At 36.8% G+C, this 17,572-nt stretch overlaps 1 protein-coding gene across 5 annotated transcripts in view; it reads right to left on the bottom strand.

Moving 5' to 3' along the window:
* Positions 1 to 17,572, bottom strand: part of CCDC171 (coiled-coil domain containing 171) — a 272,305-nt gene that overhangs the window by 196,709 nt on the left and 58,024 nt on the right. For all 5 annotated transcript variants that reach the window (XM_074330354.2, XM_088792782.1, XM_074330356.2 and 2 more), the window contains one exon: positions 14,664 to 14,802. In XM_074330354.2, coding sequence (XP_074186455.2) covers positions 14,664 to 14,802 — 139 coding nt within the window. The remainder of the gene's footprint in view (positions 1 to 14,663; positions 14,803 to 17,572) is intronic.

The raw sequence follows: 17,572 nt of genomic DNA, 5'->3' as shown, positions 1-17,572 counted from the left end.
AAATTGTAGGACATCTAGCTGGTGTGACATAATTGCTTGATGTGGGGAAATCCCCACATACTCGATGACTAGATGTGTTTTGTGTGAGTAGTGTTGTGTGTAGAGAGAGACACAAAGGAGTCCTGTTCACAAACCAAATTTACCATATACGAAATTCCCATGGATATTCATAGCTACATTTTGAACTCTCTGTTCTGTTTCATTGATTTTTCTATTTTGTCAGTACCATACTCTTAATTATGGTAGCTTTATATTTTTTTTAATTTTACTTAGGTATAATTGACATAACATACAACTCACCTAATTGAAGTGTACAATTCAATGTTTTTACCATATTCAAAAAGTGCAACCACAATGTCATGTGGGGACTCAGCTCCCTCTTTCCACACAAGAACGCAGGATATGGTGAGGCCAAAAAGGAACAACAACGGAGCCATAGATAGGGGAGTCATACCACTATATTCTTGATGGCAGCTCGTTGAGACACAAATCCAAACATCCACTAGTACCCCAACGAGGGGTCTTCCTGCACCCCAGTCTCCCTGGCGGCCGGGCAAGACACAGGAAGTAGGATCCACATGATCCGCAATCTGCCATCTGCACTTGCTAACCACACTTGCTGGCCGCAATCTGCCAACCACTTCTCTGAAAACCAACCAACAACCCTAGCGTAGCCACGGCAGTTATATTAGTGGCTAACCGGTAACAACTGATGGCCAACTAGTTACAGCTGCTGGCCATCTACTACCCGAGCCAGCACCTTTCCACGTTGAGGCCGAGAGCCTGGAAACTGCTCTATGGCACTCTGTCCCCACACGTAACCACAATCTAAATTTAGAACATTGTTGTCCCCAATAAAAGATACGCCATATCCAGTAGCTGTCACTCTCCACTCTCCCATCACCACCCCCACGCCTTCAGCAACCACCATTCTTATTTCTATTTCAATACATTCTCCTGGTCTGGGAACTTCATATAAATGCAATCATAAAATATGTGGTCTTTTATAACCGGCTTCTTTCACAAAGAATAATGTTTTCAAGGTTCATCAATTTTATATTATGTATCAATAATTTTTATTGCCAAATATTACATCCTATGAATAAGCCACATTTTATTTATCTAATCACCATCAGGTGATGAACATTTGGCTTGTTTCCACATTTTGGTTATTCTGAATAATGCTGGGATGAACATCCACATACAGGTTTTTGTGTGGTTGTACATTATCACTTCTCCAGGGTATATACCTAGGAGAGGAACTGCTGGGTCATATGGGCAAGCTAGGTTTAACTTTTTGAAAAACTGCAAAATGTTTTTCTAAAGGGGCTATATACCATTTTACATTCCCACCAGCAATGTGTGAGGGTTTCAATTTCTCTACATGTTCACCAAAACTAGGGCTGCCCACTTTTTTTATTATGGCCATGCTAATGAGTATAAAGAGGTATCTCCTTGTGTTTGTTTTGTTTTTAGTTTTTTTTTTGTTTTGTTTTTTAAGATTTTATTGGGGAAGGGGAACAGGACTTTATTGGGGAACAGTGTGTACTTCCAGGACTTTTTTCCAAATCAAGTTGTTGTCCTTTCAGCCTTAGTTGTGGAGGGTGCAGCTCAGCTCCAGGTCCAGTTGCCATTGCTAGTTGCAGGGGGCCCAGCCCACCATCCCTTGCGGGAGTTGAACAAGCAACCTTGTGGTTGAGAGCCCACGCTCCAAACAACTGAGCCATCCAGAAGCTCAGTGGCAACTCAGCTCAAGGTGCCATGTTCAGTCTTAGTTGCAGGAGGGGCAGCCCACCATCCCTTGCGGGACTCCAGGAGTTGAACTGGCAACTTTGTGGTTGAGAGCCCACTGGCCCATGTGAGAATCGAACTGGCAGCCTTCAGAGTTAGGAGCACGGAACTCCAACCACCTGAGCCACCAGGCCGGCCTGTCCTTAGGGTTTTGATTTGCATATCCCTATTAATTTTGAACAATTTTTTACATACTTATTCACCATCTCTATATCTTCTTTAAAAAGCTGTCTATTAAACCTTTAGCCTATTTTTAAATTGAGTTCTTTTTTAATTATTGAGGTGTAAGAGGTATTTATATATTCTGGATACAAGTTCTTTATCAGACATTTGACTTGCAAAAATTTTATATTTTTGTGGTTGTATTTTCATTTTCTTTATTGTATCCTTTGACTCATATAAGTTTTTAATTTTAGTGAAGACCAAAATATCTATTTTTTGCCACTTTTTCAGTGTGGCACCTAAGAAACAAATGCCTAAGAATTATGTGGTTTTTGCTATTATATTTAAGTCTACAAACCATTTAACTTTTGTGTAGGGGTCTAATTCATTATTTGGCAAGTGGATACCAAGTTCCCTCAACACCATTTGTTGAAAAATACTATTGATATTTAATCGACTTGGCACCCTTTTTGAAAATCAATTAAACATAACTCTAAGGGTTTGTTTCTATACTCTCAATTCTTTTCCATTGATCTGTATGTCTATCATTAAGTCAATGCTACACTATAGCTTTCTAGTAAGCTTTAAAATTGGGAAATGTTGCTCCTCCAATTTTACTCTTCTTTCTCAAGGTTATTTTGACTCTTCTACATTTCTTACATTACCATCTGAATTTTAAGCTCAGTTTGTCAATTTCTGCAAAAAGCCAGCTGGGATTTTGATAGCATATTGAATCTATATCAATTTGAGGAGTACCGACATCTTAACAAGTAACAGTAGTAACTCTTATGATCCATGAACATGGGATGTCTTTCCATGTACTTAGGTCTTGTTTAATTTCTTTCAGTGATGATTTGCAGTTTTCAGCATGTAATTCTTGCACTTCTTTTATAATTATTCCTAAGTATTTTATTATTTTTGACAATATTATAAATGGAATTGTTTCCTTAATTTCATTTTTGGATTGTTCATTGCTAGTGCACAGAAATACAATTGATTTTGTGTATTGATCTTGTATCCTGCAACCTTGCTAAACTCATTTATTAGTCTAATATGTGTGTGTTCCTTATTATTTTTAATATACAAGATCATCTTATCTGTAAATAGATAGTTTACTTCTTCTTTTCCAAAATGGATGTCCTTTATTTTTTTAATTGCCTAATTGCCTTGACTGGAACCTCCAGTACAATGTTGACTAGATGTGGTAAGAATATAAATCCTTGTCTTGCTCCTGATCTTGGGGAGAAAGAATTTAGCCTTTTGCCATTGACTTTGATATGAGCTGTAAGTTTTTCAGAGATTCTCTTTATCAGATTGAGGAAGTTCCTTTCTATTCCTAGTTTGTTGAGCATTTTCATCATGAAAAGATGTTGAATTTTATCAAAAGTTTTTCTGTGTCTATTAAAATGATCATTTGGTTTTGTCATTCTGTTAATAAGGTCTATTACACCAGCTGATTTTCAGATGTTAAACCAGTCTTACATTCTTGGGATAAATCCCATTTGATCATGGTATAAAATCCTTTTTATATCTATCTGGATTTGGTTTGCTAGTATATTGTTGAGGATTTTGGCATCTATATTCAAAAAGGATGTAGGTCTGAGTTTTCTTTTCTTGTAATTATCTTTGGGGTTGTTTTTGTTTGTTTTAATCAGAATAATACTGACTTAACAGAATCAGATTGGAAACGTTACCTCCTCTTCTGTATTTTTTTTTTTTAAAGAATTTGTAAAGAATTGGTATTAGGTATAATGGCTAGGTCATAAGATAAGTCCAATTTTAACATTTTGAGGAATTTCCAAACTGTTTTCCAGAGTGGTGATACCATTTTACATTCCCAACAGCAATATATGAGAATTCCAGTTTCTCCACATCCTCACTAACAATTGTTATTACCTATCTTTTTTATTATATTCATCCTAGTGTGTGTGACACAATATCCATTATGGTTTTGATTTGTAGTTTCCTGATGACTAACGATACTGAGCACCTTTTCAAATGGTTTACTGGCCATTTCTACGTTTTCTTTAGAGAAGTCTCTGTCCATATCTTTTCTGCATTTTCCAATTGGGTTTTTGTCTTTTTATTGTTGAATTATAAGAGTTATTTATATATTCTAGATAAAACTCCTTGTATGATATGCAAATATTTTCTCCAATTACATGAGTTGTCTTTTCATTTTTCTGATGGTGTTCTTTGAAGCAGAAAGGTTTTCTTAATTTTGATGATTAGTAAATTTTCTTGAATGAAATTGTTTCCTTTGCCCTTGGGACAATTTCCAGAGTTTAAATGATGTTTTTCTAAGTTTTTCACCAGTTTAATTTTTGCTTTGCTAGTTAGAGGGTTCACCAAGCTCCGTACTCCATCAATCCCGAACTTGTTCACTACCGCATACTCAAATTTTAATATCCTAATTTTATTAGAGTAATCTTTTCTAGGTCTTCTTATTTCGTATTTGCCTAGTGTTATGATATAATTATCTTTCCAGAGAAACTCCAGCATTATATTCATAAGTTACATAAACACACACACACACACACACACACACACACACACACACCCTGTTATTTCAACACATATATTACCTTTAATGCTCATCAAAAATCCTGCATAGTAGAAATTATTAGAATCATTTTACAAATGAGCAAACACATTCAGAGAAATAAGATCACTTGGGGGTCACACAACAATTATGATATAGGACTAGGATTAAAACCCAGATCAATCTGTCTCCAAAATATATGTTCTTTCTCTTATGCCATGCGGACTGAGGCTAAGACCCCATCAATACCAAGGGATAAAAATTTACAGAAAATAAATGTAGAAAAACACACAAATTACATACTTGGAGACAGCTCAATATGAAGATTCAATTAAATTCCTAGTTCAACACTAATTCTCTTTCAAGTACAGGGCTCAATCCTGACTAAAGATGAGCTAAAATTTTAACACCGCTACAGTTTAAAATCAAATTAATGTCAAATTAGCCAGGAAACATTGACAAGTATAAAATTTTTCAAAGACTGAAGAAGAGGTTTGATCAATGACAAGACCTAAGAAGAGTTAACTACATCTGAAAATGGCTATTACATTTATAATTAGTAGTAGTATAATTTTCTACAGAGATATCTGACTAAGAGTCTTATAATATAGCCAATAAAATTTTTACTTATGTTTAATGGTTAGACTTACGAACCAGCTAATGACCAGAAAAAATGACTTTGTTTTACAGTTGACAATTTTTTTCCTAATAAATTGTTTTAGTTTTATAAATGAAACTTCCATTCTTCTTCTTTCATACAGCAGAAGTGCCTGGAGTATTTTTTAATGTAAATTGTACTGATGTCACGTTCAGCGCAACACAGGCAGTGAGAGAAGGAGAAGGGGCGGCGAAAGGTTAAGAAAGAAACTAAAGTCAAGAGATTTATGCAATAGGGGTCAAGGGTCTCACAGCCTCAAAGAGGACTGAGAGCCCCAAATTGGGCCACTGTGTGGCTTTTATTGATGTACAAACAAGGAAGTAGCATTGTTTTTTCCACAGTCTGTGAGTCTCATACATCATACCAGAAAACTGATTCAAACCAATCACCCTTGCCTGCAAACAGCCAGAACCGAAAGTCTTATGGTGTCTTAATAATTGTTAAGTGTACCTCCCCAGGGACAAAACCTTTATATTGAAACTTACTGATAAGAGTAGATGTAGAACTGATGTTATCACATCATTGAATCACTTCCCAAGCAGGTTGTGGGAAGGAATATAGCCACAGAGGAAGAAGCTCTCCTTAGCCGGGGGAAGGTGGGGGGCTGTGCCCACATCTATCAACCCCGTGACTTCTCCTGATGACCCCCCCATGCTACTGTGCCTGGCTTAGGTTGTTCCTCCTTTGAGGAATCTTACCCGTCATTAACTAACAAGCCATCCTTTGGGGCCAAACAAGGAGACATAAGATATAAGCACAAGGTGAAGCAAAGCGCCTGAAAGGATCAGTCTCACAGATTCTTCTTTCTTTAGGGGTATGAGGGGACAGATGGTTAGGCTGCTGCGTGACAACATCCTTATATTTAAATTTTTTTCCCAAAGCTTTTAGTTAATAGTCTTTATACTAGCAGGAAATTGTAAATTGAAAACAAAATCTATCAGCTAAATAAATAAAACTTTTGGATTCAAACAAAGTGCCAACCAAAGATAAAATACTAAGTTTCCAATTTTTGACTAACATGTTTTACCAGGTGACATAAAGAATAAGTTTAGGGGAAAAAAATAAAATAGGCTAGGTTAAATGTTAAATTGTTGATTCAACAAATCCCTGTAATTCAATAAATCCATAGAAGTTACTAAGGTCATTTTTTAGTGAAACTAGTATTTAATGAAATTAATATTAAAATGAACTTCTGAGACAGTTCTGAACATTTTTTAACTCTAGTAAGTTTTCTAATTTTTTATTTGCATATATTTTAAGCCATTATGAAGGAATTCTGAGTAACAACAAGAGCATCAGATCCCATAATAAATATCACAGACTTTTGCTTCACAGCGCTCACCTTTTTATCATATCTTCCACCTAGTTACCATTACATACTCAGTGCATTTTTAAGGACTCAAGGAGAGCTTGCTCAGCTGAACTGAATTTGATCTGGTTAGCTTTCATAATCATCACTAGCTGCAGCTTTTCCTGTATCATATTAATGATAGCTAATATCTATTCATAAAACTATTTACTATTTCTCACCTTACTTCCCTATGTTGCTTCCATGGATGTGAGCATTCTATCATCCCAATTACTTATTTCATATGATGAAATGTCACCCTCTCTCATGTAGCTTTACAATTAGTTTATTGTTTAGTAAATGCTACCTTCCAGTCTATATATGGGTCTTGATATCTCTCTCTCCTCTCTCTCTCTCTCTCACACACACACACACACACACACACACACACACCACATACACACACACACGAATACCATTTTACTTTTTCACAGGTCAAAAATGAGATTTGAATGTTCAAAACTTAGTCATTTGTATAACAATAAATTTCAAAAAGCTTATGCCCACATTATAAATTTAGAAAGCCAGCCATATAACAAATATTTAAACACACAAATACAAACACACATTCGATGAATACTATGTAATAATATTACATTTTTAAAGGCTACTAAGAGAGACAGAAAGTGATCTTTATATTACCAAAAACAATGCTCATATATAAATACTACTCCTATTCCAGGTGAAAAACAGTGATCAACAATTTTTTAGTAAAATTCGGAATAGAATATTTTTAGCCCATTAATTTCGAAAGCCTCCTGCAAAATCAGAAACATATCCTTCTAAAGCAAACCTAATAGATCATTTGAAGGAAAATATTATCAAGAAACATTAACTTTACCACAAAGCATAGCAATCAAAGCACTTTCCAAAATCCTATCTAATACTAGCAATCGTTATTATTATATAAGCAGCCAAGTTTCCAAAGTATAGGGAAAAAATATACACTTGACTATTTTCAATCACAAGTTCTTTAGAGAATAAAATATTCTTTGAGCAAAACCTCATGAGAACTACAATTCCCTTTCCAATATATGGTCTCTCCTAAAGCTGTAAGTAAATATTACTGAGTGGCAGAAAAACAAATCTCAAGAAATGATGGACTTAAAAAAATTTCATTGTAGAAAGCACAAAGCAAGTTCTAATAACACCAATTTGAAAATGATAGCTCCCCAGCTTGGAGCGAGGCAGATATAAAAATTCATAGTAATGACTAAAAGACCCATCGGATCTGATAAGCCTCTGATGGATTTTAATAAGTATGATCACTGAGCAGCTTAAACTGGAAATTTAGTTTTATTTAATAGCTAATTAAATCATTATTAAATTCATAGATTTAGAAATTAATAGTTCAATTTTAATCAAAACTTTTTAAAGTCAAATTCAATAATGTGTAACAAAGAACACGAAACGAATTTTGTTAAATCCTTAGATGTCTAATGTTGAAAGTCTATAAATTCTATCACATTAAAGATAATAATAATATACTATTCATTTACTAATCATATTTTATGCAGTTCATTATTAATAAAGAAAATTATATGTGTATATATATATATGTTCATATTCCATGTAGAGGGTTTTTTTATTAGTTTCAGGTATACAAAGCAACGTTAATAGACATTTAAATCTCTCATAAAGTGATAACCCACACCTCAAGCCTCTACCCCTCTGACATCTTACATAGCTGTTACAATACCATCGACTATCTTCCCTCTGTTGTACTCCATATATATTTAGTTATAGTTGACATTCAATATTATTCTACTTCAGCTTCAGGTGTATAGCACATTGGTCAGACATCTACACAGTCTGTGATGTGATCCCTGTGATAAGTCCAGTGCCCATCTGGCACCTTACATGATCTTTATAATATTGTTGATTATATTCCCCATACTGTATTAACTACAAATTTGTATTTCTTAATGCCTTCACCTTTTCCTCCCTCCCCAACCTCATTCCCATCTATCACCCTGATAGATCTGGTACCTATCTAGCACCATATCTAGTTATGACAATATTATTGACTATATTCCTTATGTTATACCCTACATCCCCATGACTACTGTATAACAACCAATTTGCACTTCTCAATCCTTTCCCCTTTCACCCATCCTTAACCCCCCTCCCATCTTAAGAAGTCCCTCTAAGAGTCCTTGTAATACTGGTTTGGTGGTGATGAACTGCTTCAGCTTTTTCCTGTCTGGGAAGTTCTTATCTGTCCTTCAATTCTAAATGACAGCTTTGCTGGGTAGATCAATCTTGGTTGTATGTTGTTGCTTTTCATCACTTGGAATATTTCCTGCCACTCCCTTCATGCCTGCCAAGTTTCTGTTGAGAAATCAGCTGACAGTCTTATGGGGGCTCCCTTGTAGGTAACTAACTGCTTTTCTCTTGCTGCTTTTAAGACTCTCTCTTTGTATTTAACCTTTGGCATTTTAATTATGATGTGTCTCAGTGTTAGCCTCTTTGGGTTCATCTTCTTTGGGACTCTATGTGCTTCCTGGGCGTGGATATCTATTTCCTTCACCAGGCTAGGGAAGTTTTCTGTCATTATTTCTTCAAATAGGTTTTCAATTCCTTGCTTTCTCTCTTCTTCTTCTGGTACCCCTATAATGAGAATGTTGGTATGCTTGATATTGACCCCTTAAACTCTCCTCAATTGTTTGGATTCTTTTTTCTTTTTTCTGTTGGTTGGGTGTTTTCTGCTACCTTATCTTCTACATCGCTGGTTGGATCCTCTGCTTCATCTAATCTACTGTTGATTCATTCCCTGTAATACAGTCTTCATTTCTGTTATTGTATCCTTTATTTCTAACTTGTTCTTTTTATGGTTTTCATCTCCATTTTTATGCTTTCTATCTCTCTGTTAAAGTTCTCCCTGAGATCAGTGAGCATTCTTATAACCAGTGTTTGGAACTCTGCATCTGATAGATTGCTTATCTCCATTTTGCTTAGTTCTTTTTCTGGAGCTTTATTCTGTTCTTTATTTGGGACAAGTTTCTTTGTCTCCCCACTTTGGCTGCTTCCCTGTGTTTGTTTCTACATATTAGGTAGGGCTGTGATGTCTTCCAGTCTTAGTAGTCTTATGTAGTAGGTGTGCTGTGGGGTTCAGTGGTGCAGTCTTTCTGGTCACCTGAGCCATGCACTCCAGGTGTGTCCCTTGTGTGGGTTGTGTGTGCCCTCCTTTTGTAGTTGAGCCTTGGTTAATAATTGCACATCAATGTGAGGGACTGACCCTTGGACTCACTGGATGTGAGGATTAGCCTTGACTACAGTAGAGGGTTGTTGTGCAGGGGCTGATTCTACAGAGCAGGATCTGCCTCAGCAGGACTCTAGTGCCTGCCCAATCCGCCCCTTGGGTGTGTCATATTTGGAGGTGGGTGGGTGATGTTCCAGCTCATTTTGAAGCAGGCCACTGGGGCGCCAGCCGCAGCACCACTTTGGAGGGAATCCGCTGTAGGTCAAGTTCAGCCACAGCCCGTGCCCCACCCATGGCCACCCAACAGGAGCTATAAAGAAATCCACAGATGACTGCCACCCACGCTGTGCTTGGAAGCACCTTGAGAGGCCAAGCCGCAAACCAAGGCCACCTGCCACTAGTGCCGGTTTAGGGCTGCTCAGCCAGAGGTACAGGACACGCTCAAGCCAGATGCTGCATGTCTGGGTTCCACAACGCTTTGAGAGACCCTAGGAAAGAGCAGCTTAAGCCAAAGCAGGCAGTCTGCGTGAAAAAGCCACTGAAAGCAGCCTGGGTGTGCCCAAAAGTTGGGCAAGGCCAGGTCTCAAATAACCAAGGTGTGGTGAATGAACAGCGGAGACTCAGAAATGGCAGCCACTTGTGTTCACAGGCCAGGAAGGGGGAGGGCTCAACTAAGAAACAATGGCCTCCGCCAGATCCCCCATCCAAGAGAAAGCCACCTCTCCAGCCCCCGTCTCAAGCCAGACAACTCAGTTCTCCACCATATATATGTCCCTGGTATCTTTCCAGCTGCTGCCCCAGCCCTGGAGCTCAGAGCCAGTGATTCCATTGGTGGGTAAGTCTGCACGCAGTCCTTTAGGAGGAGCGCCTGTGAGTGCAGATGCATTGTCTCACTCAGTCACAATCTCTGCTGTTTTTCACAACCAAAAATTATGGGGACTTCTCTCCCCAGCACTGGAACCCTGGGCTGGGGCGGGGCTGGGATCTCTCACCCTTTAGGGGATTGGGGGGGAGCCCCGACAGCCAAAATAGTCACGTGGGTGTTGGACTACCCGTTCTGCTTCTTTGACCTTCCTACCAGTCTGAAAGTGGCTTCTTCTCCACGTCCTTAGTTGAAAGGGTTCAGTTCAGCTTGATTTTAGGTGATTCTCAATAATGGTTGTTTGGTAGATTAGTTGTAATTTTTATGTGGTTGTGAGAGAAGGTAAACACAGCGTTTACCTACTGCGCCATTTTGCTTGTCTCCTTATCATATTTTTTAACCCATTCATTGAATAGGAGGAATTTCATTAATATAAAAACACAATTAAAGTTGGCTGGGTTTACATTTTGGACTTTTCCAAAATTATTCTGTATTTTTATTACATCTCTTTATACAGGGGAACTATCACTTTCCAACTGGTTTATTAATACTTTGCATGTCCTGACCAAGGTGCTCTATAAGGCCTCTTCCAATTCTAAAAGGCTATAATATACCACATTATACAACTGTTATTTTTAAGTCTCAAAACTTCCTGAAGTCTTTGCATATTTTTAATAACAACTTGATCTCTCTAGTAAACCTTAGAGGAAAGTGGCTTTAATTTTCTTTTGTAATACAACAGAGAAGATAAAAACCAAGACTTGAATAATGGCCATGAATGTGACCCAAACTAGAAAACAAGCTGTTACCTCAATGGGAGAGAAAAATTACCTGTAGGTAATTTATACTTCTATGAAATACTGAAACTACCATGTTCAAAAGAAATATAACTGTGGAAAGACACACTAGGTTATACAGGATCATGGAATGTCATGAAAACAAAGTTTTATTTCCAATAGCAAAAGGTAAAAGCTTCCTCAAGTCATTTTCTCTTCAGTCAAAAACAATTATGGGGGCCGGCCCAGTGGCTCAGGCGGTTGGAGCTTCATGCTCCTAACTCCGAAGGCTGCTGGTTCGATTCCCACATGGGCCAGCGGGCTCTCAACCACAAGGTTGCCGGTTCAACTCCTCGAATCCTGCAAGGGATGGTGGGCTCGGCCCCCTGCAACTAAGATTGAACACGGAACCTTGAGCTGAGCTGCCTCCCAGATGGCTCAGTTGGTTGGAGCGCGTCCTCTCAACCACAAGATTGCTGGTTCGACTCCTGCAAGGGATGGTGAGCTGCGCCCCTTGCAACTAGCAACAGCAACTGGACCTGGAGCTGAGCTGTGCCCTCCACAACTAAGACTGAAAGGACAACAACTTGAAGCTGAACAGCACCCTCCACAACTAAGATTGAAAGGACAACAACTTGACTTCAAAAAAGAAAAAGTCCTGGAAGTATACACTGTACCCCAATAAAGTCCTGTGCCCCTTCCCCAATAAAAAAACCTTTAAAAGAAAAAAATTATGAATGCAAAGCAAAAATAACACCCAGACTTTGAGGATGCAGAACTAGAAAAACTGCAGTTTTTTGTGGTTTAAAATGTTTACTCTAATATATACCTCTTTAGAGAAAAAATTTTAAAAACTTCTCCCCAAAGGCCACTAATCTATTGAAATAAAAAAAAAGCAATACAGGAATATGTGCAAGAAAACCGTATTCAGGAAAACCGATAGATGAATTTTCTTTTTTACAAAAAAGAAAAACGCACTTACTATTTATAGTAATAATATTTCCATTAAATGAATTTTCATTAAATAATTTTAAAATTTCATATTATAGTCAGGTAAAAAGACAGAGTGCAACAGTTCTAATAAGCACAAAACAGAACAAGTTAAAAAAGAAAGCTAAAAACAGTGAAGGGAAGAAAGAGAGGAAGAAAGGAAAACAGAAAGGTGGAAGAAAATAAGACATAAAGCCAGGGACTTAAGAGAGAAGGAAAAATGGAGAGGAACAGATTAAAGAGTTAGGTTGAACCATATGAAATGTAAATCACTTAGCTTGCAATCTGAGTACGTTTTTGAAACATCCCACTAGCTACTCAGCAAGGAACTATTCACAGATCTGCAACTGCTTTTAGTAATGCATCAAGCTTTGAAGAAACAATTAATCCACAATCTTCAGGGCATTCATCATGGTGAGTGCCAAGGACCCAAATACACAAAGGAGATTGCTAGTGAGCTGCAACTTGCCTCATTTCAGATCATTCACCAAGTAAAATTTTTTAATCACAAAGCACCCATACCCTCAGTGGTGAATTAAGCCCGTCTTCTTTTATTTTGTATCTAATTAGTGGAGTGCTAGAAGGCCAGAATTAGGGTGCATGCAACTTACATTGCTGACTCTGTGTTCAACTGTTGCATTCCCAGTTATACCTCTGCCTCACTTTCCAAACTATTGAGTACAGTGTCTCAGAAGCGAGCAGACCAAATCCAAGACTCAGGTCAATGACTCTGATGTGCTTCTCTCCACCACTGATTCACCCTCCTGAACCAGGAGTTAAGAGGTGGGATAGCCCATTAAATTTAGGGTAGCACATAACAGTGAATGGGACCAGAGTATGCTATCCAGAGAGCTCTAAACTCCCTAAAACCTGACATCCAAAGTACTCAAACGACAAATTCAACCACAGAGCAAGGAATAACATCAATCCCTGAATCAGAACACATTGAATATCCTGAGTTGAGTGGAGACTACATAATATTGGCTCATTTGAAAATGAAAAATACTTTCAGTTTTATCCCATTATTACCTATCTGGGCAGCATTGATCTGGCCACCACTTAGTATAACCCGGTCTCCACCTTTTTCAACAAGGAGAAAAAATTCTCATTTCCCTCAGTAACTGATAGCAATAGAGTTGTGGGATATAACTGAAAATGAAGTAGCCAAGTCTCCGAGGAAGATAATGTATGTGGGGAAGAAGACAAAGAGGAACTAGGGTATTACTATAGACTTTATGCCCTCCCTGTTAAGGATTCCAGCAAACTTCAGAGTAGGAGGATGCTGCATCGACCAAATAAGTCCACCCAACAAACATTTCTTGAGGCAAGTACTATAGTGGAATCTTGGTATGTAAAATGAACCCAGTTAATCTCAATGCATTCACAGTCTTTTGGGACAGATAGTACACATCACATTTTGGTGGGAGTTATGATGAAGATGCTAAAGTAAGTACGAAAGACACAGAAAGTGGGGAAGGAGCAGAATTCTGACTTTAGGTGGGTGATAAAGGAGGGAAAGATGGATGGAATCACAGAAAACATCACAGATCACAGATATCAGAGAGAGGTGTTACAGAACATACAGGAATTTATTAATGGAAAAGAAGAGCAGGAGCATTTTAGTCAATGTGGGTCAAAAAAAAATGAAGAACAGCCTGCACAAAAGCAAGAAGATATGATAAAACATCACATGTTTGGGAAGCCAATAGTACTCTAACGGGGCTGAGGCAAGGCACTAGCAAGAGAAGCCAGCGAAGTTACCATGGAGCCCAAAGAAAAGGGCCTCAGACAAGAAGCTGGACTTTATCCTGAAAGCAAGAGGGAGACGTTGATGGTGTTTGAATAAAAGGTGACACGAACAGATCAATACTTTAGGAAGACAAATTTGGTGATGATGCAAAAGCTAGATTATTGGGGAACGGAGACAACGTGATCAGGTACAAAATCATTACAAAAGGGAGTCGATGAAATCATTAGATCTATTCATTATAAATCCTGAGACACCTCCCCACCATCCACCTAGGTCGCATTATTTTATGCACCTAAGAATAAATAAATAGGTAAGTAAGAACCCCTGAATAAATTTGAAAACATTCTAAAATTCAGAATTTTCACTAATTCAATTAGTTTTCCCAATTATGCCAAAGAAGAAAGGTTTTATTATGTACATCTTAGTTGTAATCAGTATCCTCTGTTTTGAAATTTTATATCAATGGCACTAAAATTACTTTCATATTATAATCGCATGGCAAGTTATAAGGAAAAAAACCTGTTAAACATCAAATTTGACCCAATAAAATAATTGCCATAGGGTTTTCTTTTTTATCCTTACCATTACGAGTTCTTCCTGTAATTCACTGCAACTTTTTTCATTATACTGGAGTCTCTTTGAAAGGTCTATAATTACTTTCTTCTGTTCCTCAATCTCTTCATTCAGTTTCTTGTTTTTGGAGAAATACTCTCTTTCTAATCTGAAAAGTTAAAGTATGAGAGCAAGTTTTTCGAATATGACTTTATCAAGTCCTATTAGACACCTCTAAGACAAGTGGCAGATGTACTATATATAACATGTTTTCAAGCCAAAGACATTTATAGGTCACTTCTCATTTTTTCAAATAAAAAGGGCTGCGCATTCTTAAATGAAAGACTAAAAAAATAATACCTCCCCCTTTTGTTAGCAGATATTTGTACTATGCCCAACGTTATAAGCAAGATACATTTAGTGTTGATTTGTTCTCTATTATTTTTGATGCACAAAACCCACTCACCACAGTTCAATTAGCTCAGAAACTGTCTCAAGACACAGAAGAGTCCCATCGAACAATCTTCTAATTAAAGTGTAGCATTAGACATGGAACAAATGTTTTACTCCTGCATGTCCATGTCTAGGTGGAACTAGAGTGACAGCACGGAAAATCCAAAAGCAAAAATAGTCAAAAATGATTCAGATTCACTGTGAAGACACATGAATTTTTTTTCCTATTTACGTTTTTATCAGGCCAGCATTAAACTGTATTTACATTCTTGCATGAAAAGTAGGTTGGAAGTATTTTAGTTTAAAATTTGCTGTAGATAATACACCAAATCACTTCAGACTTTCTGACACTAGAACTGAATAAATAGCCAGCTAAACTATGAAAGGCGGTAAATATCAAAAAAGACATTTTCAGAATGCAAGTTTTAAAATTTTTCTTCTCATGTGTAATTTCTCAAGAAGCTATTCTAAGGGGAAGTAAACCAAACAAGGAAGAAGATACAAAATCAGCAAACAAGAGATCCGATATAGAAAAGAAGCAGAGGGAATTGCAGGATGATGGTGAACGGAAGTCCCAGGATGACTTAAAAGGGAGCCTATAAAGCAATTTGTCCAGTGGACAACTTAGAGAATGGATTCCAGTAGTCTAAGTTTTATCTTAGAGAAAACTTAAATATGATACAATTTCTGAGGTGTAGGAACATAATGAGAGACTCTCAGTTCTAGAGAGTTTAAGAATAACTTAGTGGTTGGTGCATATAAACTAATCCAATTTAAAATGAGGCAATTATTAACTATTCATTCATTGGATGATTCAGCAAGTCTTTATTTGAACAGCTGTTATGTGCCAAGCACTAGTCTAGGCATTGGGAGACAGCAATGAACAAAACACTCTCTCTCCACATAAGAAGAAAGACAACACACAAAACAGACTATAAAAAATTGTGTTATAAAGAAAAACAAAGATGAGTTACCAAACGAAAAGTTGTAGAAAAAATACCCAAAGATATAACCCTATTAAAAGCTGGGAGGAGGGAATGAATAAGTGTGTGCCATGTGGAAGATGGGTACAAGATAAATAAGTGAAAGCCAATAGATAATATCTAAAGGTAGAAATTGAAAACATGGCAGAATATAAATTTTGTTTAGAATTATTAAGTTAAATATCAGAAGAAACAGCAATAAGAATTAGAAGTGATTGTCTCAAAGGAGTAGAGAGCCATGAGCACGTAACTGCTATTTTTCATGAGCTTAACAGTACTATTTTACTTTTTAGAGTATGTACAAGTATTCATTTTATTAAAATCAAATTTTTAAATAAAAATTGCTAGCAAATGTAAAACTAAATGCAACTGTTATTTGACGCTATTTTATAACTAAAATGCAAACTGAGTCCACTAAAGGGGAACATCCCTTGCTAACAGGACAACCCAAAAAAGTTGGCTCCTATGCTTCAGCCAACAGCTCCACCCCAGGGGAATGAGTAAGGCAGGAGGAGTATAATGCAGGTTAAAGGGAGGCCCTGTCTCTTTGAATTTCAATAGAGAAGAGTCAGGAGTTAAAAGGTGCAGGATTTAAGCAAGAAAAGAAAGGGAGAAGGTACAAGTAGAAGAGATGCTTGTTTTCCTACTAGATTTCCATTCTAATTTTTCAAAAGAGCTCAGCCAAGAATTTAACAACAGCGACACAAAGTTTTCATAAATAGTCATCTTTTACTAAGAAAGTAAACAATAATAATGCTAAGTTATAATACTTTTGTTATTCTTTTATACTTTTGGGTGACGTATCTAGAAAAAAATTAAAAATTCCTAAATATTGAGTGCAATGCAATAAATCTAGATTCAATCCATTCAGTATCATATCTTTGACTAGCATTATTTTAAACTAAATTTAAATTTAAACTAGATTTGATGATCTCCTTCTTCCTACCATTGCCCAGCAATCAATTACTACAGTTGATGAGGACTTGGCATATTGAAAACTCTTAAATAAAATTATTGAAAAACTTTAGTTTCATCCTGTAAGTTTTACATAAAAAAAAATGTATAACTAAGAAAATTTGATTACAGAAATATCGAATATATATATTTTGTCTAAAATTATATATAATATATAAACTTGTTAAAAGTCTCAAATTCTTAGCTGAGCTCTTTAAAAATATTCCATCTAATATATACATATCATTCTAAAATAATTTCATGCGTGGATGTTCATTGTTATGAAACTGTTGACCACATTTGTAAAACAGGTTTTTAAAAAGTCGCTACCTCATAGGGTGTTATATAAATTAAACAAAACCATGCAGTGCTAGGCATGAAGTGAGCCACAATGCATGGCATCCCCCAGTAGACTATTACTCCTACTATTATTTCTGCAGTTTGAGAAAATCTCAAACATTATGCATCTCCACATAGACCATTTTGGTGGCCCTGAAATCAAGGTCTTTAAAGATATTATGCTATCTCACCAGATATAATATAAAATAC

This window comes from Rhinolophus sinicus, chromosome 16, assembly GCF_057876585.1.
Source record: "Rhinolophus sinicus isolate RSI-liver-muscle chromosome 16, RSI-T2T, whole genome shotgun sequence".
Classification (NCBI taxonomy): domain Eukaryota; kingdom Metazoa; phylum Chordata; class Mammalia; order Chiroptera; family Rhinolophidae; genus Rhinolophus; species Rhinolophus sinicus.
Note: the sequence above shows the minus strand (reverse complement) of the source record. Positions and strands in the feature narration are given on the sequence as shown.